The sequence below is a fragment of the Rousettus aegyptiacus genome, unplaced genomic scaffold (genome assembly GCF_014176215.1).
Source record: "Rousettus aegyptiacus isolate mRouAeg1 unplaced genomic scaffold, mRouAeg1.p scaffold_m13_p_2, whole genome shotgun sequence".
Classification (NCBI taxonomy): Eukaryota; Metazoa; Chordata; class Mammalia; order Chiroptera; family Pteropodidae; genus Rousettus; species Rousettus aegyptiacus.
Genome location: NW_023416295.1, coordinates 42,471,771 through 42,497,872, shown reverse-complemented (window position 1 = coordinate 42,497,872; position 26,102 = coordinate 42,471,771). Strand labels below are relative to the sequence as shown.

At 36.6% G+C, this 26,102-nt stretch overlaps 1 protein-coding gene across 9 annotated transcripts in view; it reads right to left on the bottom strand.

Annotated features, from left to right (window-relative positions):
- TTN (titin) overlaps positions 1-26,102 on the bottom strand; it is a 265,304-nt gene that overhangs the window by 159,610 nt on the left and 79,592 nt on the right. For 3 of the 9 annotated variants that reach the window (XM_036235759.1, XM_036235760.1, XM_036235761.1), the window contains 32 exons: positions 20,484-20,765; positions 19,947-20,225; positions 19,546-19,827; positions 19,089-19,367; positions 18,706-18,993; positions 17,871-18,518; positions 17,491-17,769; positions 17,063-17,350; positions 16,633-16,920; positions 15,051-15,332; positions 14,541-14,819; positions 13,850-14,131; positions 13,452-13,730; positions 12,665-12,952; positions 12,268-12,546; positions 11,879-12,157; positions 11,514-11,792; positions 10,622-10,909; positions 10,187-10,474; positions 9,430-9,720; positions 7,431-7,718; positions 6,751-6,843; positions 6,341-6,626; positions 5,352-5,535; positions 5,070-5,159; positions 4,711-4,978; positions 4,346-4,606; positions 2,519-2,728; positions 2,231-2,308; positions 2,094-2,120; positions 1,615-1,674; positions 1,233-1,316 (listed from right to left, as the gene is read on the bottom strand). The exons of 2 other annotated variants lie outside the window; for them this stretch is intronic. In XM_036235759.1, coding sequence (XP_036091652.1) covers positions 1,233-1,316; positions 1,615-1,674; positions 2,094-2,120; positions 2,231-2,308; positions 2,519-2,728; positions 4,346-4,606; positions 4,711-4,978; positions 5,070-5,159; positions 5,352-5,535; positions 6,341-6,626; positions 6,751-6,843; positions 7,431-7,718; positions 9,430-9,720; positions 10,187-10,474; positions 10,622-10,909; positions 11,514-11,792; positions 11,879-12,157; positions 12,268-12,546; positions 12,665-12,952; positions 13,452-13,730; positions 13,850-14,131; positions 14,541-14,819; positions 15,051-15,332; positions 16,633-16,920; positions 17,063-17,350; positions 17,491-17,769; positions 17,871-18,518; positions 18,706-18,993; positions 19,089-19,367; positions 19,546-19,827; positions 19,947-20,225; positions 20,484-20,765 — 7,956 coding nt within the window. Of the gene's footprint in view, positions 1-1,232; positions 1,317-1,614; positions 1,675-2,093; positions 2,121-2,230; positions 2,309-2,518; positions 2,729-4,345; positions 4,607-4,710; positions 4,979-5,069; positions 5,160-5,351; positions 5,536-6,340; positions 6,627-6,750; positions 6,844-7,430; positions 7,719-9,429; positions 9,721-10,186; positions 10,475-10,621; positions 10,910-11,513; positions 11,793-11,878; positions 12,158-12,267; positions 12,547-12,664; positions 12,953-13,451; positions 13,731-13,849; positions 14,132-14,540; positions 14,820-15,050; positions 15,333-16,632; positions 16,921-17,062; positions 17,351-17,490; positions 17,770-17,870; positions 18,519-18,705; positions 18,994-19,088; positions 19,368-19,545; positions 19,828-19,946; positions 20,226-20,483; positions 20,766-21,240; positions 21,529-21,647; positions 22,329-22,439; positions 23,097-23,251; positions 23,540-23,653; positions 23,933-24,747; positions 25,030-25,148; positions 25,428-26,102 lie in introns of all 9 variants that reach the window. 4 more of the 9 variants (XM_036235757.1, XM_036235758.1, XM_016152571.2 and 1 more) reach the window with 3 other exon arrangements.

Sequence of the window (26,102 nt, the reverse complement as noted above, 5' to 3'; positions counted from 1 at the left end):
ATAATATGTGAATTAGTAAAATTAAAGTCCTATCTATGACATACTGTAGAAGTTTTCTTTTGTTATTGTGAATGTTTTAGCTTAATAAGGACCCTGATTATAACTTGATTATGGATCCTAGTATTCGTGGATAAATAGCACTGTTTTCAATTTTTAAAATATGATTTAATGTCTCAAATTTTCCAGTGGGTACTCAATCATAGCCATGTTGACAGCAACACTAAAAGAATAAATCATTCATTAAGATAAATCATTATTTGTGACAATAAATATAAATGGAAATCTAATTTATGATTTTTGATTTTTGTTTCTGCTATCAGAAGTAGATGGACTATACTAAAGTATGTTCATATAAATTATAAAAATAATTTTCTTTGTTATTGAGATTGTATTATTCAAAAAACTAAGTTTTTTTTTTTAACTGAATTTCTCCTGAGGCTAGTTGAAGAATAGCTCAACCTTTTAACACCAATTGTAGTGAATATTATGAGACTAGCATGGAAAGTGCTATAGTAATGGTGGCTAAGCTATGGAAAAATGTGATTTTGACATGCAGATTTTTTCCCCCTGATGATGATGGGAGAATTTTGACAGCAATTCTGACTTCCAAGAACACTAGAAATTCCCAAGCAGTCTGTTGACTGATTTTGTTCAATCATTTTGGGGCACAATTATTACAATTTGTGTATTGAAATATCTGAGGGGGATAATTCCTTGACAAACTCAAGAGCTCCTTATTGGTGAGCTCATTCCTTAGCTTAAAGAAAAAAAAAATCAAATGTATCAAATATGTTCTAAATCAAATTTTTATAACAAGATAGTAAATTTTAAAGAGTAATTAATATTGTAATTGAGAAAAAACACAAACTAGAATTTTAACTTGACTATCAACTAATACGGTTTATTTCCACAGATTTCACTAGAAATTGTTTTATTGGTTTGTGTAGTAGAAAAAACATAAGGCATGAAACCAGTTTTCCATTAATGTTTAAGTAATTCTATTGAAATAAAATATTTCAATGTTAAACATAGTGTCTGGTTTGTCTGGTGATTTTCAGACTTGTGGGCACATGTCTTATGCATTTAGGTAATACTTGAAGCAAATAATTTACGTTTTAAAAGGCAATTCAACCCATTGACCACTAGAGGGCAAACATGCTGCATGAAACAAAATTTCCATGTATACAGTAGTTAAATTCTGTTTTGACATTTAGGTAGATAACATATAATACCTTCAATACGTTTTGCTGGTGGTTTCTTTTCTTCAGGTGATGGTAGCAACAGAGGTATAGGAGGAATAACCATAGAAGGGATTTCTGAAAAAAATAAATGCCATACCAGTTATGTCAGTTTGGTTACCCATTTTGTGTGAAGCATAACAAAAAGTCTCATGAATTTCTTCTAGGGCCTCAAAGTTGTTATAATACTAATCATCAGAGAAAATAAAAATAGCATATAACAGTCACTAATCTTTCATTTTGATTTCTAATTACACAGGGAAGAATAGAACACAAAAGGTTCTGTTCTGGCTCTCGGCTATGGTTTGGCATCAGTAATTTCCTAGTGGTAGGATATTGTTGCTCTAAGCCCAGATGTTTGGGTGCTGGATAGTACCTTCTGGTGGTACTGCTCTGATAGGCATGGTAGGGATTGGAACTCTGGAGTCAGGAATATCTGAAAAGAGACATTTAATTATAAGCATAGAAGGACAGAAAACACAGGTGTTTATTAGACAACTAAGACGTGTCTGATTGTCAGGCATTTATTTCCAAGAGTAGAATTTAACATATAGACACAAACTCCATAGGTAAATTTTATATGCAACCACATTAGGCATGTTTATGCCCTGTGAAAATTTTTGTTCTATGGCTATACCATTTGGCATGATCTTAAACATCAGTTGAATGAGACCTTATTATCTCTAATTTCCAACACTCACAAAGCCTAACATTTGTATTATTTTCCTGAAAATAATTTTCCTGAACAATATTTTACTGAAAAAAAAAAGAAGAGATTTTAGTTTGGCTTCTATCATTTACAAAATTACATTGAAATGTATTGTAAGCGAGGATTGATTTTTTTTTTTAACTTACCAGGAGGCTTCATCTCAAGTTTGATTTCTGCAGAAAAAAAAAAAAAAGTAAATAAATAAATAACATTTTTGTATTTAGAATTGGCAGGCTACTTTGTTTCCAAGGTCCCTGAGTGTTTTAACGGGGTGTTTTCTGACCTTTAGTTGTTAAGTACAGCTCTGCTGTGCTTCTTGCTTCACCTCTTGGCTCCAGTCGAGCAATCACTGAATAGACACCTAAGGAAAAGAATCATCAAACATTTGTTTGCTGTATGTTTGTAAATAACTCTTCTTCATTTAAATATAGTATGTTTTTATTTATACTTCTCTTTCCTAAAAAAAAAGCATTCTATATAGAATTACAGAGTGCAAGCGTAAACTAGGGTAGAAATACGTAAAACAGACAAGCTTTAAATTATATATATTCACAGCGTTGCTGTCAATTACCTTCATCGTCTGGGGTCACATTATGGATGGTCATATAATGGCAGCGACCATCATTCCTAAAGTTGTATTTCTGGCTCTCAGTCAGTTCTGTTGGCCCTTTGTACCATGTTACAATGGCATCATCGAAGGATACTTCGCACTCGAAGGTGGCAGATTGATGCTCGCTCACCACAATGTTCTGTATACGTTTCGTAAACTGAATTGGTTCAGCTGTTTAAGTACAAAGAGTTCAAAGTTAGACTATATAGGAAGGAATTTCTTTCACTGCGTTCTCCTCAGATATTTAAAGTCTCCATTTTTGTATCTAGCTAGAAAATAGTAAAAAAAAAGTGCTGAAAATATAAAACAAGAGGAAAATGCAATTCTTTGCATCGGTAACAAAAAATTATCCCAATACTTAAATGTATTCCTGTAGTATCAAGATAGAGGGTAGAAAGAAGTCCCTGAAAGTCCTTAAAATATTAACATGAAGGCAATAGTCAAGGGTGCTTATAACCCCAAAGTCAAATTAAACTTAAAAATGTTAGTAAAATGGGAGGTTCGAAATAAAGGGAATGTAAACCTAATTTTACTTTATAATTTATTCCCCTTTGAAATTCTTTCTTCTGTAAAATAATTTTACTCTTCAGGACCTAGAATTGTTTATTTGACATAAATCGCTTTCCCTGTGCAATCATGTCAAACTCAAGAGGAAATCTGCACTTCTAAATTTCAGAAGATTCATTTCTAAGAGTTCTGAAACCTGCTTTGTAAATATCTGTGTGAATGCACAAAGGAGTGAAACCGATGAGTACTATAGGAGAATGGGCCGGAATGGAGGGTCCTTCTGCAAAATTTTATCTGGGAAGTCCAGAAGTCAATGTATAATAGCATCATAAACACCTTAGATGTCAAATGTACCCTGGTGAGCTTTTTTTTTGAAAGGATCTTATAAAAAAATATGCATTGTTTAAAAAATAAGTGGTTTCAATTGGATCCTTTAAATCAAAAACTGTTTAAAGTTTTTAAACTTTAAAGAAAAATCAGGCCCTGGTATCCATTGTAAAGCAAGTCAGAGAAGTTGAAATACTAATGTATATGAGAAATCATATTGTTATATTTTGATACTTATAAATGGGCACAGAAAACTGGAAGTAGATACTATCACTATAACCAAAATATTGCTCAATAGAGTCCAAGGATGCTTTCAGATAATGCATACAGTCTGGATTAGGAAATGAATATGTTTGCTCTTAAATATCAAGATTTCACTAGATTTCAGAGATTCAGAAGACTGAAATATGATCCTCATCTGAAATAACTATTTAAAAAAAATAGCTCTAAAATGTACATCACATATTTTGTTAATTTTATTTATAAAGCTTCATACAGATAGAGTCAAATTAATTCCTATAAACAAAACATCAATTCCTAGCTAAGATCTTCTAGATACATAGCCACAATACTGGCCTTTTCCAAGAATTCCTTCTAAGATTCAGAATTATAGATGTTAGAATTGTAGAATTTAGTAAAATTGTAAAAAATTATTGAATTTAGCAGAATTATGGAATTTAACAGAAATGACTGTTAGAAAAGTCATGTCCTAGTTTAGATCGAAGTCTGCTTCTGATTCAAAAGAACTATGCAAAAGAATTGGCACTTATGTGAACATTTCCCTTTTGATTTTCTATGAATTTTGATATGTGAGTGACTGCTGTTGGTATGTGTCTTGGAAATTGAGAACACACATAACTCTGGAATATATTTGGTGGCAGAGCTGCAGGGGTCCTGCACACCATTTGCCATTGACCTATGCTGGAATAACTCTAGCCACAGTCTTTCTGTCACCTTCAATCCTGAGCTCTGCTGAAGTTTCAAGGTCTCCGTATTTGCAGGTGTATTGTCCCTGATCTTCTGCTCGAACATCTGCAATGGTCAGCTTATGGACTTTGTGTTCCACTTCAGTTTTATGTCTACCTTGGGGTTTAAGGATTCTGCCATTTCTGAACCATTCAGATTTTACATTTGGCACAGAAAATTGGCACGTCATGGTGCACGTCTGGCCTTCTTTCAAAGTAACGTCCTGCAGATGCCGTTCCCAAGCAGGTTCTGTTGGTATGATACGATACATATTTTATTCAATATCACATGCAGACATGTTTAGTAGTAAGTTAATCTCACAACTTTTAAAAAATAAAACTCCTTTTACTTACCAATTACAGTCAGTTTAGCACTAGCAATGTGTGGGCCACACACCAATCTGTAATTTCCCTGATCTTTAAGTTGACAGTTTTTGACTCTGAGTGTATGTCGATCACCATCAATGCTTATTTCAAATTTATCACTGGGTTCCAGTTTTACAGTCCCTTTGTACCATGAAAGCTTGATTTCTGGATAATTAATCTTAATGTCAATTTCAAACACAGCATCATTATCTTTCAAAACTGTCTGATTTTCAATATCCTTGATTAGAGTGACAGGCTATGAGAATAAAAAATTAAAATACATTAGTTACTTCTGCTAATTCCTCATAATAATTTGTTTACTTTATTATCAGCATACTTCATTTTACCTCTGTCTGCGATAGCCTTTGTTGAATAAATGATACCAGTTCTTCAAATTCCTTTTCTTCCTTCTCTGACTTCTCTATCTCCTCAATTTCCTGAGGAGAGGAAAAAAAAAAAAGATAAGCATTACACAGGACTCAATGGCTACATTCAGTTTCCATTCTTGATGCTGCTTAGATTATATTAAATGATCTCATACAACTGCAGGGTCTGGAAATTCAATGGGCATACAGTAGATGTTTCAAACGTGAATTTTTAAAGATGATGCTATATACAAAAGGTCATACCAATCTATGTGTCTCTTCTTCTTGACTTTGCTTTAACAGTTCAAATGCTTGAAGAAGACCGCGGAAGTCAGTGATTCCGTACATGCGGGCATATTTTTCATATTCTTTAGGATCAACGTTTTTGAGAAGTTCCATGATATCAATTTCTTCTTCTTCTCCAGAGCCTCTCTTTAAGGCTGGAGTCCTAAATAAAACAGAAAATAAATATATACCATTTGTCTTGTATTTATTTTGAATTGTCAATTATCATTCAAAGATTATGAATGTCATTACAATTTTTTTTTTCTAAGAAATAGCTGTGTCCTTTATTCAAAGAATATTGATTTTACCAGGTTAACCGTGAAACAATAAAAAAAAATGTGGGTTTGGAGATGGAGTGGATTAATTTTGGACCATTGTTCTAAAGTACAAAAATTTGATCAAAGAGTTTAAGAAAGGAAAAAATAGCAGAAACATGTAAACTTTACAACTGCAGAGTCTCATGAAAGAATTACAAGCAAAAATAATAACAGCCATAGAAAGTATTAATAAGAGATAAATATCATATGTCATGGGAAAGACGTGTGGAAATTAAGTGTTGATTAATTTAATAATCCAATTACTATGTCAAAATATAAATCTTGTTGAAATTATTGGTAATAACAAATGTTTGAAATAGCTGGTCTAGAAAATGATTCAGGGCAGGAGAAATCATACATGGAAACAAAAACCTTATATTTAGACACACCCAATTTTCCATATGGGACCCTTTCTTTGTTTAAAATTTTAATAAAAGTTTACCTTTTTTTCAAAACTGTCTCATAATTATTCAGAAATTGTTCTTAATGAATTAGTAACTTCCACTCAAATATTGTGTAACTGTTTATTTGTTCCTGTAATAATGTCTCTATGCTTATATCTTTGTCAATCTGAATCTTGGAGGGGATGATCCATACCTCTTGAGAGATCTCTTTTGTGAGTGGAAATTTACAGTTTTTTATTGAACTTACTTTTTCAGCATTGCTCTAAGATCTCCTTCAATTTTCTCTTGTTTCTTCCTTTCATCCACCTGGAGGTTAACATTACTCTCAATTTCTCCGTGTTTATTGAATGCGACACATCGGTATAACCCGGAATCAGTTTTTGTGGTGTCTCTGATCTCCAACTTCGCTTCGTCGTCTTTCTGGTGGATAAACACACGACCTCCTTGGTTCAGTTGCCTCCATTTCCCTTTCGTCCACTTAACACTGGGGATCGGATCACCGCCAACTTTTGCGATAAATGTCGCAGTGGTTTCTGAAGGAATAAAAAAAAAACAAATGCAAAGGCTTAATTTTCTAAAATGAGTTCCTCCAAAGTTAAATTGGTAGTAACACGTAGAGGAGAGGATAGATGGAGGTGTGCTTCATGGAGTACTTACTTTCTACCACTCTGATACTCTGAGGCTCTGACACAAAGAAGAGCTTCCCGTCCACTGCTGCTTTCTTAGCTGCTGGGGCGGCGGCTGGTTTGTCTAAAAAACACATTTACATGTTTTGCTGTCACAATTATCTTAAGACTGCAATAAATAATTCTCTTTGTAATGTAAGTTTTAGGACTTTGACAGAGTCTAAAATATCATGCAATTCTATATGAGGGTGGATCACAGAAGATAAAGCAGTTTCATCACATGTATTTATAACTAGTTGTAGTTATCATATGCAGGTTGAACTGCAGTCATATTAGCAGTATCAAACCTTATTTTTCTAGACTTCGCTTTATTATACAGATTTCTACCCAGGTTGTGATTTCCATCAGGCTACCTTATGCCACATTATTACAGCATCATTTTAGAACTTCATCTAATTGCACCCTCTTGTACATGGTGAGAAAGGTTCAAGAAATAGAAATGTGATAGTGAACTTGGGGTAATTTCTGACAATTTGTATTGACATTATTTCCATTAAATTATCTAATATTTCAATTATAATGAGGCTATGAATTACAAATGAGCAATAACTGATGTTTCTAAACACCTAATTCTATTCTTATTTAAATTGTAAAAGACATATGTGAGCAGTCGCTGACTTAATCTGAATAACATTTTTGAAGTGTCTGTACCTTTAATGGTCACTTTTGATTTGGAAGTGTCGCTTCCAGCCACATTTGAAGCTTTACACACATAATCTCCCGAATCTGCTTTAGCCACATCCTTGAGCTCCAGCACAGCAGTACCGTTAGCAAAGCTGAAGCTGCATCTGTCTGAAGGCTTTATTTCTCTGCCAGCCTTCAACCACTGGATCCTGATCGGCTCTGAACCCTGGACGTGGCAGCTGAGCTGCACGAATTCTCCTTCACTCACGGTTACTGGAGTAAGGTGCCGATCAAACACAGGTGGCTTCTTAGGTTCTGGAATGAAAAAGCATTTTTAAACACAAAATAAAGAACAACAGAAAGGCAAATAAGTATTACATTTCAGAAAAGAATCCCTTTTGCTTCTAAAAGGTAACACTAGTTGCTGTAGTAGAACTGAGTCACTGTGCCTGATTGATTCCTCTACAAAGTCAATAGTTACATTGTTGGATTAAAAAAAAAAAAAGATAGAGGTTTAAAAACAAGCCAGAACAGATGCCATGCTGCCCACAGACCACCCGAGCACCTGTCCTGATTAAGCACTGCAAACACTGCACCGGCAGTTATTGACTCCTGTGCATACTATTGATTCTTTCAAACCTGCGTAAGCTGCATTTTCTCTGAACTCTAAAATCTAAGGGCTTATTGGGGAATTCAGCTCATTTAGAGCCACAATTCTTGCTACTCTCTGGGAAAGAAAGTCAACATTTGAGTAGTCCATGAGCCCACATCTTAATATGTGATTTTCTCTGATGTTCATCTCTAGCTATTAAATGCAGTTACAGTGGCATTTAAATTCCAATCTTTGCCTAAAGGAATTAGGAGTTAAAGCTCAGTGTGTAAAAAAAAAGCCAATGAAGAGATGCAAGTAACATGTTAAGAAGGCCATGTGAAACTCAGTGCCATGTATGATTTTATTTAGTGGTTCTGAGACCACTAAATAAGATAAGGCAAAATTCATGATTGTAAAGACTAAAACTTCTGATGGCTACTCTTCTTTTTTAACTTTAATAACCTCAGAATGCTATAGAAAGTTTTATCTACTCAATGGCAAAAGCATCAGGAACATAAATCATATTTTAAAACTAAGCGCACTTAAATCCTATTAAATGAGTGATGAAATTTGAATTTTAAGACACCTCAGTGATATTAGCCTATTAGTGATATTAATCTATTATCTATGCAGCCTGAAATGGCCAACAGTCTTCACCAGAGTTGGTAATCAGTTTCAAGCTGTTTTAGGAGGTTAGTTTGTAAGATGATTTTGATGAATCTACATCCTAATCATCTGGGTGAAGCCATTATGGTCAGAGGATCAGATCAGATAGAGAAGATCCCCTTAAACAATGCAGTCTATTTTGGTGCCTCATCTATGACTACTCATTTAAATACATCTTCCATAATAACATGCAACATCATTCCACTCATCTTCTTTTCTTTTTAAGCAAATTTACTCTTTTAATTGGGATTAATATTCATTCATAGCCTAAAAGCTTTGGGCAATATATGTTAAACAATAATCCTTTAAAAATACAATTAGAAAAGAGGATGTTTCAAATGTGATATAAGGTATAATAAGTAAAGCTAATGCAATATTCAAAGATGGAAATCTTAGAATATATCAAAATACATAAGCTTCATAAAAATTTAAATATCACTTATATATGAATTTCAAAGTAAACATAGATCACTAATTGTCTGAGAGAATTTTGGGATTATAATTTACCGGCTAAGATTTTCACTCCATCTATTTATTATATGACACCTACTTTGCTGGGCCAGGAAATTAAGTTACAAATTACATATATTTTAAGTAAACATGTATGGAATTATGTAAAGCCAATCAGATAATGTATATTTATATCCATTATAATTTACTCGATCAACAGAGTTGAAGAAGAAACAGACATGTCAGAAGAAATGTACATGGTTATCTTACAGGCAGTGAAAAAAACACAACAGCCTGGAGGTTGTGAACATAACTAACCTTTGATGACAACTGAAGAGGTACACAGAACGGAGCCTGCGTCATTCGACAGTTTGCACGTGTACAAACCAGCATCGCCCATGCCCGCCTTCTTGACTTGCAGCAGCAGTGCGTTGTTCTTGAATGTGATTTCACAGTTAGAAGTTGGATGTATTTCTATATTATTCTTGTACCAAGCAACAGTTATAGGCTGGGAACCAGCAACACGGCCCTCAAGTTTGAAAGAATTCCCTTCTGTTTCTTCTACTGTCTCTGAGAGTTTTTTAGTGAAACTTGGTGGGATTAGCCTCTCTGTAAGAAATTGCAAGGATATATGAAGCGGAATCCAGAAGTGGGATATTAATACGAGGCTTTTCAAGGAAAATAAGTCATTTTCTTGTTGAAAGTCAATGCTGACCAACTAAATACAGCATATCAGTATGTTTCTAAACATTGCAGCCTCCTTCCAAAGTTTATTTTAAAATATTCTCTAATCCGATTTATGAATTCAATGATAACAATAACTTATGGCCACTTATAGAATTAGATAGTATGTAAAATAGGTCAGGTAGGTTATTTTAGAGTTATTTATAAAATTTTACAGAAATACAGATTTTAAAAGATCATCTGTTCTCTAAAGAAACATTTCTCCTATATTCTTATGCCATTTGCTTAAAAATGTTGTCCTAAATTTCACTTGTCTTGATAAAAACTTCACCTTTAGTACTGAATATAAGATGTTTACATTTTGTCGGACCACATGCAAAATAAACTTTACCTTTTATATTAAGTTGAGCTGCACAAGAGTCCTTTCCCACTTCATTCACAGCATAGCAGGTATATTGTCCAGAGTCTCCCTTGTCTACTTTCAGAATTGTCAGATGGGCACTGTTTTCCAGATAACTAATCTGGTAGTTGCCACCGCTTCGTATCTCTTTGCCGTCTTTGGCCCAGCTGACCTTTATCGGTTGTGTCCCTGTGACGTGGCACTCAAAGTCCGCACTTTCTCCCACAACGGCATCCACAGGGGCAATGCGAATGTCAAAAAAGGGTGGGTTTTTACCCTCTAGAAAGAGAAAGGAAGGATGAGTTTTCAGACTCCGTGTCTGGACCATCCCAGTTTATAGAAATCATGATGTTTTCTCCCTAATTTTGTATCTCATTATAAAAATTTAATTTACAGAAATAAAAAGAAGTTCAAGAATCCACACACCTGTGAGAATGAGTTTGGCACTAGAAGAAGCAGACCCTATAGGATTTGTAGCTGTGCAAGAATACTGGCCTGCAAGGCTCCGATCTGTTTTAAAAATATTGAGAGTGGCTACGTTATCTAAAAATGATGTTTGCACATTTGGGCCATCTTTCAATGGCTTGCCATCTTTATACCAAGACACTGAGATAGGTTCTGATCCATTTATGGCACATTCAAAAACAACTGGCAGTCCAACTGTTTCTTGAACATCTCTCAATTGTCGAGAAAATGATGGTGGAAGTTTTTGTTCTGTAGGAACAGAATTAAAGTAATAAATACTTCTGGATGTTTTAAATTTACTGCATATTCTTTTATAGTTAGTATTACATAGGTAATGGTATTTCTATAAAAATGTCAGGAGGCATTCACATCTCTTGAATTAACTTGGACACAGGGGAAAACATGTAAACTTTTGGAGCAAAAGTTTCACTCTGTGGCTGGCCTAACGCACAGAAGGTATAAAGATATGTATGTCAGGAGAGAAACTGATCTGTGTGAGGTACATCTCCAGGTAGGCAGCAGATTCTCCTACTTTTTAAGACTGCCTTCTAGCAATCTGAATGAGACACTCAGGGAGTGAAATTTTAAAAATATGGTCACTCTTTTTCTTAATGATTTATTTATAGAGAAAAAAGATTTCATGATCCTTCCCGCTAAAGATTTAGTCATCTTTCCTCCAGATAGAGATAGGAAGGTGATAGAAAAGATAAGCCACTAACTGTAGATGGCATTATTTAGGAAGAAAATTTTACATTTGAAAAAACATACCTAAAAAAGACAGCCCTCACCAGATTACTTTAAATTTTGTTCAAAAGATATGCAAATTCATTCACTTTTGAAATATTGCAATCACCTTGAACAGTAAGGAAAGTTGATGAAGAAACTTCTCCCACACTGTTTTCAGCTCTGCAGATGTATTCTCCGCTGTCATTACTATCAACCTGGTTGAAAACCAGTGTAGCAACATTGTTCCTAAAATGCATTTTGCAGGTGGAAGTGGGTCTCAATTTTGTATCTCCTTTATACCAGGATACCCCGATTTCAGGGGTCCCAGCAAGCTGGCATTGCAAAGAGGCAGAATCTCCAACAGTCACTTTAACAGGCTCCAACTGTTTGACAAAATATGGTGGTTCTGCAGACAAGAGAGACAATCATCATGAAGGAGACATGCCAGAATGATTATTTGTGTCTAAAGGTGAATATACAGTCACAACAAACCTAGGATCAGTATTTGTGCTGAACAGGAATCTTTTCCAGAAGCATTTTCAATGTAGCAGTTGTATTGCCCTGCGTCCTCTACTACAGTACTTGGAATTTCCAGGATTGAAGATTTTTCAGTCGTGGTTATATTACACTTCTGAGAAGGAGTTATATTTATGCCATTTTTCTTCCATGTGACTGAAATGGGAGGGGTCCCAATGTATGCACCTTCTAGGATCAGTGCTTTTCCTTTCTCTATGCTGTAATCATTGAGCCTCTTCACAAATTTAGCTGGAGCTGAAAACGAATTGAAAATATGAAATCAAACATATATACACAAGGATATAGATATGTCTATTATTTCATGTATGTTAATTGTAAAAATGTGGAATAGCACCCAAACAAACCTTTGACATAGAGATGTGTTGTACAAGATGCTTTGCCCGCTTCATTACTAACTATGCAGGTATATTCTCCACTTTGTGATGTATCTACATCAAACAACTCCAGTTCAGCCACTGAATCCTCCAAAGACACATTACATCTGTCCCCTGGTACTAGTTCGCTGCTACCCTTGAACCAGCTGACACTGAAAGGAGGTGTTCCTTTTATGATACTTGTGAAAGTTACATTGGTTCCAGTTAAAACATCCATGGCGTCAGGTTTCTGAACAAAAGACGGTGGTTCTAAACAAACAAACAAAAAAGCATATACAAGAAAAAATTTAATATTTTTGATCTGTGATGATAAAAATGCTTAATCAATTATGAAATGCAATTCTATACTACTACACTTTTGACTGACCTCTCACAGTCAAAGGAGCACTGCATTCATCAGAACCAGCCACGTTAGTAGCTACACATGTGTAGTCACCGGCGTCTGATTCTTCCAGCATGTTCACAGTTAAAGCACAAGTGTTATCTGTCAGAGTGGTCTGGTACTTCCTTCCACTGCTGATTTCATTTCCCTCATGGAACCAAGAGACAGAGATTGGAGGGGATCCATAGACTTTGCACTCCATTACAACCGAGGACCCAGACAGGCCATTCGCCTCTTTCAGTTTTCTTGTGAATGAAGGAGGCACGATTCGGTCTGAATGTGATAAAAATCAAACAAACAAGCGACATCAGTTATAAAATGATTTGAAAACAGAGTTATTGTCTTTTGAATGGAATATTCTTAGATCCATTTGGCTCTTTTGCGATGGTATCAAAGAATTCCCTATAGATTCACAAGACTGGAAACTTTGAAAATCAATGTGCAAGATGTGCTGGTTGACTTGCTAGGGATTTTGGTCTCTCTTTGCTGTGACTCATTATATGGTGAATTATTTCAGCATAAGTGATAGTAGAATACCACTTTATTCTTATCTAGGGATTAAGTTTTACTCCCGCCACCCTCAATCGTGGAAATTCCTCCAGGACAAAGGGATTTAACTTTTGAAGTTGGTTTTCTTCTACCTCTATACGTATATTACCTCTGATTTTGCTGATTCGGAGGATATCAGACCCATGCCACACTCATACACGTAAATGTAAATCAGGAATTATACTAACATTGAAGCAAAAGCCCAACCAACCAACCAACCAACCTGAAACTTGAACCGAGGCTGTGCAGCTGTCTTTGCCAACAGGATTTTGCACCTCAAAACTGTATACTCCACTGTCACTGGGTGCCACGTTGATAATCTTAAGGCCAGATACTTTGTTAAAGAAGCTTATTTTGTATTTGTTGTCACTTGCCAGCTCTTTTCCATCCTTAAACCACCTAGTACTGAGCTCGGGTGTGCCGGTGACCGTGCACTCCAAGGTACAGGTGTCTCCTGTGGTAACTTTTATGGATTCTGGCTTTTCCACAATTGCTGCAGGTTCTGAAATGAGATGTCAATTGTAAGCAAATTTTAAAATAAAATTGAAAGAAAAACTAAAGAAAATACAGCCACTGGTAAGTGTATGCCTTATATTTGTAATAACACCTATTCGTACTAACCGAGAATGGAGAGTGTGGCGAAGCACTCTTGCATTCCAGCATCGTTTTTGATTTGACAGGTGTACTTCCCAGCATTGGCTGTTTCTGTTCTTGAAAACTGCAGGGTGGCAATATTTTCTGAATAAGAAATCCATATGTTGTCACTCTCTCTAACAATTTCTCCCTTATCTTTGAACCACACCACGGAAATCGGCTCAGCGCCTTCAATAGCAGTCTGCAGCTGAACCTCTTCACCAACGATGGCAGAAATGTCACTGAGTTTCTTCACGAATCTCGGTGGTGCTGATAAAGAAGAGGCAAATAGTGGACTTGAAATGTGTGGGGTTAATAGTATTTTTCTCAAGTCATAGATGCTAGGGTTAAAACATGTGGTAATGCATTATCGTAAATAAGATGCATTTTTGGCGAGTGGGTGCAGAGACATATTAGTGTGTGTATTAAGTGGAGAGTTGAACATCTTGTTCTTTTCAGCTTTCTAAATCCATTCAAAACCTATTGGAAAAAAATGTCTACAAGGATACTCAGTAGGAATTAGAACTGGGATGTACACTAAACAAAAAGGCTTGGAAAGGAAACAGAGGGAAGAGTAGAAGAGAGCTAGTGATGAAGGACTGGGCAATAGCTAAGGGGTCGAGAGAGTATTAAAATTAGAAGAAAAATAACAAGCAGAAGAGAAGGAAGTCACTCTAACCTTTCAGAGTGATAGAACCGACACAAGTGTCACTCCCGACATCATTTGTGGCTTTACAGTGATATTCCCCAATGTCTGCAGTGTCAACATTCAAGATGTGAATACTCGTAAGGAAGTTCTCAGACATTATTTTGTACTTCTTGCCGCTCCTAAGTTCTCTCTTGTCTTTGTGCCAAGAAACTTGAAATGGGGGAGTACCCTGAAGTTCACACTCAAGATGAATATCAGTTCCTTTCAGTGTCTCAATGGGATGAGGCTTTTTGCGGAAAACGGGTGGCTCTAAAATTGGAAGGTAATTAAGTTAGAAAAAAAAAGGAACATTGAAATGTATTCTGTAAGCAGATAATTGTAAGAATCAGTTTTCCATTACATCATAGAGAAAAACCACTTTCAATTTTCTATTGTATCCTTCAGAAATGTTAAGACATTGACAAAAAGTCAAATAGGTACTGAAAGGACAACTAGAGAAGAGGCTGATTTGAAAACCACAAAGAAAGAGTAAGACCTGACCTTTGACTTTTAAGGAAGTGCTGCTGCTCGCACTGCCTGCTGCGTTGCGGGCCTCGCATGTGTAGTCTCCGCTGTCCTCGACACTGAGGTTGTACATTTCCAACACTGCCACCGAGTCAAGGAATGACATTCTGAATTTACTGCTCTCTTGAATTTCGGTCTCATCTTTGTACCATAAAACTTTGATTTCTGGAGACCCTCCTATTTTACATTCATATCTCGTGTAGTCATCCTGTTTCACAATTCTTGAAGGCTCTAGCTTCTTAATGAACCTGGGTGGTTCTACAGAACCAAAAGGGAAAACACAATGTAAAAGATGGAAAAGATACTTATAATTCAAGGTGACGTGATAAAAAGAATCTCTGTCAAATACAGAAGTCCTTTAGCTCTAGAAAATAATTTTTTAATGCCATTAAAGGAAGAAAATAGTAACTGAAACAGAAACATGAAATTCCCAAAGCAAAATACATTTAATTTGTCAGCACCCACATCAAATATTATTGCAAGAGAAAGGAGGAAAAGACATTCGTTCTTGTTGTATAATCCTTGTTCCAGCAAAAGAATTACTTTTCTAGTGCAAGATCAGAGGCAGAGTGTGTATCTGTTGGTGGAGGCGCTCTGAGGCTCATGGGGAATAAGGCAGTTTGATTACTTTCCTGCATGTGAATTGGTGGAGAACTGTCTACTTTTTATGGCTGAAAAGAACAATTATGTACCATGACGAGTCAGAATAGCAAAATTGAGTCAGATATCTTAACATTTTTAAAGTGCTACTTTCTCATACAGGCTTTAGATATTTCCTCATCTTTCATAATTTCCCTTTGAAGTGGGGAGAGCAATGCTTTCTTCATTAACTGAAGCAAAAAATTCAAGCTTAGGGAGATAAAGATAGTTAGCTATATGCCATAGAGCAAGTGGGCTGCTAAATCGAATTCTATTTTAATTTCAAGATATTTATAAAATATCATCACAAAAATCCTTAAAAATTCTCTAATGGGCCAGCAGCCCACTGAGTTAACTATTTAACTTCTAAGAACAGTAGCCATGAACATGCTGTAGAAAAAAATGGTCAGATATTAATGTACTCATCAGCCCACAGCTTCCAATATTATGTAAGTGGGGTTAGTGGAGGAAAAGGTGTTAACATAATTAATTTGGATTCTTTTTGACGGCCTTAGGCTCTGCTATCCCTTCGAGGGGAAAAAAAAATCAATTTATACTACTAAGTACTGTGGAAAATAAGTCACTTGAGATAACTTTTCTTTTTTTTTTTTTTTTACCCTAAGATAACTTCCTTCAAACTTGGATTCCTTGCAATTCTGTAAAGATTTTTATTCACTCTATGTCTAGTCTCTATTTTTTAGCCTTTGGAAATGGACTTTCAGTTCATGTTTTATTAGTTGTATATTTTTTTTTAATAAAAAATTTAAAACTTGACCCTATGTGGAAGGACTTGAATCCATATGATCACTTCTAATTACTAGACATGGTCCTAAACATAACTTTCAAGCACACCCTTCCTCCCATATTTTAAGATATTGAAAACATAAAAGAGACCTTGCTACTTTACTCAGACAAGTACCTTGTACCCCCAGATGAGCAGAACAAGAGTCTTTTCCAGCAACGTTGCTTGCATAGCAGGTATACTGCCCAGCATCGCCTTTGCCTACTTTGAGAACTGTCAGAGTGGCAGTATTTTCGACCAAAGTCATCTTGTAGTTGCCTCCAGGGCGAATCTCTCGGTTGTCTTTAGCCCAAGTGATTTTGATTGGTGCAGTTCCAGTTACATGACATTTAAAAGAACCACTTTCTCCGAGAGCAAGATCTACTGATACAGGCTTTAGATCAAAGAAAGGAGGCACTTCATGCTCTGAAAAGAATGAAGACCAACACGGTGACTTCAGTATTCATGTTCCCAAACATGGAGCAGAAAGAAGGTGGCACCAGTCTTTGGTGGCCCAGAGCAGTGAAGCTGCTTTATGATAAAGAGGGTCATGTGATAAGCTACTCACCTGTAAGAATGAGCTTAGCGCTGGATGAAGCAGTCCCAAGAGGATTAGAAGCTGAGCAGTTGTACTGACCAACATGACTCTGGTCAGTTCGCAAAATCTGAAGAGTTGCTACATTATGAACAAAAGATGTCTGCAAATTAGAATCATCTTTCAAAAGTACCCCATCTTTGTACCAAGACACTTGAAGAGGTTCTGAGCCATTGATGCGACATTCAAATGCAACCGGGAAGCCAAGAGTCTCATGAACATCCTTCAGTTTTCTCGCAAAGGTAGGTGGAAGTTTGCGCTCTGCAATGAAGTGACAAATAATTCTTATTTACAAGAGGGAAAACATCCACAACATATTTAAATCCATTAAAATTTTGGTGTTTTTAAGAAAATAGATCTGTCAACATTCAGCAAGATTTGTTAAGCAAAACCATCATCACCTTTGATAACAAGCACAGCTGAAGAAGCGACTGCCCCCACACTGTTTTCTGCTTTGCATGTATACTCTCCCACATCGCTATGATCCACTTTGTTGATTACTAAAGAGGCAACATTATTTTTGAATTGCATTTTATATGCAGGAGCTGATCGTAGCTTTGTGTGCTCTTTATACCATGAAATTCTAATTTCTGGGGTTCCATCCACTTTACACTGTAAAGTTGTAGGTTCTCCAATGGCTGCTTCCACATGTTCCAGAGGTTCGATAAAATAGGGTGGTTCTAAGGTACAAGGAATGGTAGTCAATCAATCATGCTAATTAAAAGAGGACGTTTTAAATTAAAGAAAAGAAAGCAACATAAAGAGATAACTATTCACACACCTAAGACAGACACCAGAGCATCACAAATATCTTGACCAGCCTCATTTTCTATCAGGCAGCTGTACTGTGCATAATCTTCTACCGTGCTGTCAAGAATTTCTAATATCGTAGATTTTTCTGTCATAGTAATACTGCAGTTCGGAGACTGTGAAAGAGGGAACTCATTCTTCATCCAGCTTACTGAGATGGGAGGTGTGCCAGTATACGTGGCCTCAAGAACTATGGGGCTTCCTGACTCAACACTGAGATCAGCCAGTCTTTTCACAAAGGTGGCTGGTTCTATAAGGAGAAAATAGGAGGGTAAAATGGACATCTTCAAGTGAAGACAGAAAAATTTAAAAGATAAACAAATTGGAAAGAAGAGCAAACCTTTCACAAAAAGATGTGTGGTACAGGAAGCGCTGCCAGCATCATTAGTAACAAGGCAAGAATAGTCTCCACTCTGCAATGGCTCCACCTCAAACAGCTCTAGTTCTGTGATAGAATCTTCCAGAGAGATGGTGCATGATTCCCCTGGCACCAGCTCCTTGCTGCCTTTAAACCATTTGACCTTGAAAGGAGGGGTGCCTCTAATGACACTGGTGAATGTGAGGCTCATTCCAGGTAAAATTTCCACAGAATCAGGCGTTTGTTCAAAAGATGGTGGTTCTAGATATCCCGGAGGGAGGGGAAGATCAAGAGAAAAAAAGAAATTCAATTGAGAAGCGCTTTTGCTACTTGAAGAAAAAGGGCTAAGACTAAAAATGAAAGCTTAATAAGGAAATTCCATGCAAGGCAGATGCCCAAGCATGTGGATGAGATGTAGAGAAGCAGGGTCTGATCCTTGCACACTGACCTTGCACAGTCAGCACTGCTGAGCACTCATCAGAACCAGCCACGTTGGCAGCCACACACGTGTATATGCCTGTGTCGGAAGGCTCCAATAAGTTCAGATTCAAAGTACAGACATTTTCCGAAAAGCTGGACTGACATTTAGGCCCACTAACGATCTCATTTCCATCCTGAAACCAGCCAACTGAGATCGGCGCCGAGCCGGAGACTCGGCACTCCAAAACCACTGAGGCCCCCAGGACGGCGTTTGTGTCTTTCAGTTTGCGGATGAAGGAAGGAGGCACAACTCGATCTATGTGGAGAAGGGTAGTTTTTCACTTAAAGAGAAGCTCTCTTTTTTATTTTCCAAGAAAAAGTATATATTCATAAAAACCTCATAGTACTCACCCGAAACATGGACAGATACAGTGCAGTTACTTTTACCAACACTGTTTTTCACTTCGAAGCTATATAACCCCTTGTCACTCATTTCTGCACAAGGGATCTTAAGTGAAGCTACTTTGTTGACAAATGTGATATGATGTTTGCTGTCTGCAGATAATTCTCTCCCATCTTTGAACCACCTGGTTGAAAGTTCTGGTGTTCCGGCCACTACACATTCTAATGCAAAAGGATTTCCGGTAGTGATGGTCATGGGTTCTGGCTTCTCTGTGATTCTGGCTGGTTCTAAAAAAAGAGGTATTGTGCATTGAAAACGAAATTGCCTTCCAAATCAATATTGATTACTTCTAATCAATATCGATTAGAGTGTAATCAATATTGGGTAAGGCTAATATTTGCAGAAAATAATGATGGGTCAATCAACTCGACTTTTTTTTCCCTCAGGCTGTACTTTGTTACTAACCTAGTACAGTTAAGACTGCTGAACATTCTCTCATTCCGGCATCATTTTTGATTTGACACACGTATTTTCCAGAATTAGAAGCTTCTGGGCTACTAAGTTGGAGGGTCGCAATGTTATCAATGAATGAAATCCTTGTGCTTTCACTCTCTCTGATGACTTCACCTTTATCTTTCAGCCAGACAACAGAAATTGGCTGGAAGCCTTCCACTACAGCCCGTAACTCAACAGCATCCCCAACGAGGGTTGAGGTATCACTTAGCTTTTTCACAAATCGTGGAGGTTCTAATGAAAGAAATTCGTGGTTAGAAAAAAATGAGAATCACAGCTACATAAGTTATTAGTCAAATGAGAAAAAAAAATGAAAAGAAGAGGCATGTATGTTTCTGCCCATGTATACAAACCTTTGAACTTGACAATGCAAGTACACGTGTCACTTCCCACCTCATTGGTAGCTTTGCAGTGATATTCTCCTATATCGGAGGCTTCAAGATTAAGGATATGAAGACTTGCATCAAAATTTTTCGAAGTCATTTTAAATTTCTTGCTGCTTCGAACTTGCTTTCGATCTTTGACCCACACCACTTCAAATGGAGGGGTTCCCGAAATTTCACATTGTAAGATAACATCAGAACCTTTAAGGGCTCCTACTGGAGAAGGCTTCTGGGTGAAAACAGGAGGTGCTACCAGAAAAAAAAAAAGATAAATGATGAGAACATTTGCTTACTAAAAAGGAAAACAAAATTAGAATCTAGAATTATTAAGAGTGACTGGTGTGACATATGAGAGTATGGTAACATAAGAAATGATAATTCATAAAAAGTAGGTAAAGAATTACAAGTAAATGCCCTTAACTAGACCTTTTACTTTGCAGTTCATAACACTGCTGAAAACGGATGTAAACCAGAGGAGAACGAAGAAAGAAAGCGAGTGTGTCTAACCTTTGACAGTCAGTGCTGTGCTGCAGCTGGCATCGCCAACGCCGTTATGAGCTTCACATATGTAGTCCCCACTGTCCTCAGCGCTGGCTTCATTGATGGTGAGGAGGGCCACAGAATTAATGAATGACATGTTATATTTCCAACTTTCGTGAAGTTCACTGTCATTTCGGAACCACAAAACTTTGATTTCTGGGGAACCGCTTATTTTACATTCCAGTTGGATGGATTCCCCCTGCTTTGCAACCTTCGAAGCTTCCAATTTCTTAACAAACTTTGGAGGTTCTAGTAAATCAAAGGAAAAAATAACTTATGTTTGTAGTTGAAGATCCTGTAAGTGCTTATTTAAACCGGTTTATTAGTAAGAATTTCTGAGAATTTTGTGGTAAAATAAGGTTGTCTTTCTATTAAATAAGCTTTTAATATTTTTAATAGAGAATTTAGTTGATGTTTATTTTTGTAGTTTAACTATATAAGCTAAAAGATGTAAGTTAATATATTATAAAAGTACTCGATTACAATTTTTGTAATGATAAATCAGAATGCCACAGAACAGAACAGAAAAGAATGGAAAAAGAATGGATAGTTGAAACAACATTTAACAAATTTCAATTAAACAACACTTTTTGGTAGGATTACACTTAAGACAAATTCTAAAATGATCCAGTTAGTTTATTCCCCAGATTTAAAAACCAAATAAACTTTTAGAAGACAATTACACGAAGGTGGGGAAGAACAAATATTTGTCACATAATGATACCTTTCACACTGAGTTGAGCAGAGCACATGTCTTTGCCAACATCATTGGTTGCTTGGCAAGTATATTGACCTGAGTCTCCTTTGCCTACTTTAAGAATTCTCAAATGGGGAGTGTTTCCCACACATGTGATGGTATAGTTTCCTCCAGGACGAATCTCCTTGTTATCTTTTGACCAGGTGATTCTCATTGGTTGAGCACCAGTAACATGACACTCAAAGTCAGCACTTTCCCCAGCAATAACATCTATAGATACAGGCTTGATGTCAAAGAAGGGAGATTTCTTAGGTTCTAGAAGATGAGAAGAAAAGGCAATGTATTTTTTTTCTCTCTTGTCATTGGTCATTTCGACTTTGAAAATGAGCAAGAAGCCACGGTTTGCATAAAGAAAGATTAACGTGGGAACAAACCTCTTGCTGTCAGTCTAGCACTCGAAGACGCTGTTCCAAGTGGATTGGAAGCTGAGCAAGAATACTGGCCAGAGTGACTCAAGTCAGTCTGCAAAATTTTTAAAGTTGCCACATTATCTACAAATGATGTCTGTAAATTTTCATCATCTCTCAAAAGTACCCCATCTCTATACCAGCACACTTGAATGGGTGCAGAGCCATTTAATCGGCAGGTGAGTGTAACTGGCAACCCAACAGTTTGTTCAATGTCCTTTAATTGTCTTGCAAAGGAAGGTGGGAGCTGACGTTCTGTAGGAAGATAAGTAATAATTGAGACACTAGTAGATGAAATGAAAATATCTCCCATAAAGATAAAAGAGGATAAGAAAAAAAGAAATTTCTGAATTTCTAAAATAATATCACCTTGAATTCTGAAGACAGTCTTAGAAGAAGCAGTTCCTATATTATTTTCGGCTTTACAGGTGTACTCTCCACTGTCATTAATGCTCACTTTATTAAAAACAAGTGTGGCTACATTGTTTGTAAAGTAGGTCCTATATTCAGGAGTTGGCCGCAACTTGGTATCTCCTTTGTACCAAGACACTGTAATTTCTGGTGTCCCAGCAACTTGGCATTGTAAAGAAACCGAATCTCCAACTGAAGCCTCCAGAGGCTCCAATTCCATAACAAAGTAAGGTGGTTCTAAATAAGAAAGACTCATAATTAGCAGCTGCATTTAAAAAAAAAACCCAAACCAACCATGCTTCCTGTTAGAGGAATGCCAACCGTTCAAGATGGAATAAGACAACACACCTAATGTAGATACCAGAGCTTCACAAACATCCCTTCCTGCCTCATTTTCAATCTCACAGGAATACTGTCCTGTATCTCTTTTTGTGCTATTCAGAATTTCCAGGATGCAAGTTTTCTCTGTTGTGACTATGTTGCATTTTTCAGATGGAGTTATGTTAAAACCATCCTTTTTCCAGGTAACTGAAATTGGAAGTGTTCCAGTGTAGGTGCTCTCCAGAATTATAGACTTCCCTGGTTCTACGGAATGATCGCTCAATTTCTTCACAAACGTAGCTGGTTCTGGTGAGTGACAAAGCACAACAGTTAAACACAATAAAAATACAAACAGAAATGTCAGTGTGCAAAAAATAGGAAGAGCAAAAATGCACTTAAGCAAACCTTTAACAAAGAGACGAGTGGTGCAGGATGTTTGGCCAGCACCGTTAGAAACCACACAGGTGTATTCTCCACTCTGGGACACGTCGACGTTAAATAATTCCAGTTCTGCCACAGTGTCTTCAAAATAGATGTTGCACCTATCTCCTTTCACCAGTTCTCTGGCACCTCTGAACCAGCGAACCTTGAATGGAGGGGTTCCTCTAATGACACTTGTGAAAGTGACATTTTTGCCTGGTAGTACTTCCAAAGGTTCAGGTTCCTTCACAAAAGAGGGTGGTTCTACATGGACATGGAGGACAATGAAAAGATCCTGTAAGCTTCTATTTTAGTTGCAATTGTGAATCAAAAAAGAAGAGCACTTCTGAATATGTGTCATCTTATATGTGCACTCAAGGAGGAATTTGTAAGAAAGGGTTTGGGTATCTAACACTGACCTTGTACAGTCAACTTTGCACGACATTCATCAGACCCAGCAACATTAGCAGCCACACATGTGTAGTTGCCCATATCTGATGAGTCTAGAAAATTTAGCTGCAATGCGCAGACATTATCTGAAAACGTAGTTTGGTACTTTGCTCCACTGACAATCTTAGTTTTCTCATGAAACCAGGCAATAGAGATAGGTGATGATCCAGCTACTTTGCACTCCAAGATGCAAGAAGTACCCAGCACCCCAGCAGTATCTTTCAGTCTTCGTGTGAAAGAAGGAGGAACCATTCGGTCTGTGTGAGGAAAAGCAAGATTCATCATGATTTGAAAGAATAGAAGAGACTTGAGAGAAGAAAACTTTTGAAAGGAATTTGTATAAGCAATGGAAGGAACGTATTGGAACTAACCTGAAACATCAACCACAGCTGTGCAGCTGCTTTTTCCAACATTATTTTGAACCTGGAAAGTGTATGTGCCTGCATCTTGCTTTTCAACGGAGAGAATCTTTAAGGAAGAGATTTTGTTGTAGAAACTAAATTTGTGTTTTTGGCTGCTGGTCAACAGCTTTCCATCCTTGTACCATTCAACTGAGAGTTCGGGAGTGCCAGCCACCTTACACTCCAGAGTACATGTTTCTCCTACAGTCACTGTCATTGGTCCTGCCTTCTCGACAATGACTGCAGGCTCTGAAATAAAATGTGATAGCCATCTGTCAAAGTCCGTTACCTTCACTGTATCACTACTATCTTTATCTCTACTATCTACCTTTACTCTATCTCTTCTATCAAATTCACTTTGACTTTATTCCAGTGATATGCTTACGTTAGGGCTCTTTCTTTAGATTTTAAAATGTGATTCCATAATTACATGCTGTCATGAAATTATAGGAGTTATGATTAAGAAGTATGTTTGTATAATAGTTGACTTTCAAAAATGTACATTTGACAATGTATATTAATTTGCTCTTGACCCTCTTTAGAGCAAAGGCTACTTGTTATTATTAATTATTTGATATTTTTGCTCTACTTTCAAGCACTAAAGACAATTTTTTGAAAGCTGTTATCCAAACCATTAAAAGTTGACGTTTAATATGCCCAAAGATGAAAATGCGAGTCTTTCATATAAAATGTTGATCTTTGCAGTTATTGTTAGCTTTAACAACTAGTACTTTGGAAATAAATGTCAATGTACTATATGCTGGGCTCCCATGTTTTTCATGCTTAAATGAAAGATAGTTATGATTATATCTGCTAATCCATAAAGAAAAATAGTAAGTAAACAGTCAAGCAGATGCGTTATTTTTGTTGGAATCTCAGCAACAGAAAAGTGTTTTGTAAGATCTAGTAGAGTTCCTAAAGGCCTAAACCTTTAAATTAGATGAGGATTGATGTAGTTATAGAAGAAATTTGGAAAATAAGATTCTACCAGTAACTCTTAGTAACTAATCTCAGCATTTGTCATCACTGTCCATTAGGGGACTATTGTACAGTATTGTACCAACCTAAGACTGTCAGTGTGGCCATGTTCTCCCTCATTCCACCATCATTCTTGATTTGGCAGATATACTTCCCAGCATTAGCTGGTTCTGCTTTTGCAAACTGTAGAGTTGCAATATTTTCCACAAATGTAATTCTGATGTTTTCACTTTCTCTAATCACTTCTTCCTTCTCTTTAAGCCACTGGACAGAAATAGGCTGGGCGCCTTCTATGGATGCTTGCAACTCAGCGGGCTCACCAGCTACTACGGTGAGGCTGTTCAGTTTGGAGGCAAATCTTGGTGGTTCTGAACAAGGAGAAATGAATGGAGATTGTTGAAAAGATTGTCCAGATAATGGAACAGAGAAAAAAATAGGCATTTTGCATATTCCTGCCATTTCTGCCACATGCAGGAAATATGCTTACCTTTTAATTTTACAGTACAAATGCAAGTATCACTTCCCACTTCATTCTGTGCTTTGCAGTGGTATTCACCAATATCTGAAGTTTCCAGATTGAGAATATGAATACTTGCATGGAAGTTTTTGGATGCAATCTTGTATTTCTTGCTACTTCGGAGTTGCCGTTTGTCTTTGTACCATACCACCTCAAATGGTGGTGTTCCCGAAAGTTCACATTCAAGACTAACTTCGGTATTTTTTAGGGTTTCTACTACGGGAGGGAAGCTGCTAAAAACAGGTGGTTCTGTAAAAGACAAGAGTTTCTCATGAATTGGGCTATTTAATGTCATAGAATATTTTTATTTCTTTGTTTTAAATGGGAAGAAAGAGTCAAGATAATGACTATTATGGACAAGTAGTGTCAAGCACTATCACTTGAGTGTTGAGGGATAACAGCTTCAGAGAAGCCATTAGTCTGTACGAAATCACTCAACTTCATTGGCAGAGAACCCAGGCTAGACGCTAGATGTCTTTACTGAGCAGTTCAACATTCTGTCTACTTACTAACTTATCTTGGACTATAAATATTGATGTGAAGATTGTAACAAAACAAAACAAAACCAAAAAACCAACCAAACAAAACCAAAAACCTAAGTATATTAATTAATATGATTTGCATGAGGTATGATGAAATCCTGACTTTGGGACTGAAATGTTTTGTATATATTCTATAAATTAGATACTTGGGAGTCATCATAACATCTGTGATCTAAGCCTTTCACTTTGACAAATGGTTATTGTAATAATTGTCTCACAACATGACAAACTTGGACTTTGTGACAAAAATACTGGAAAATGGCAGCATAAAAAAACAAGTACTATGTGCACCAAAGAATAGTGATATAATTTTTTAAAAAACAGAAATAAATTTTTGAAAGAGAAAAAAATATAAAATTGTCCTATTTTAAATGTAAGGTTA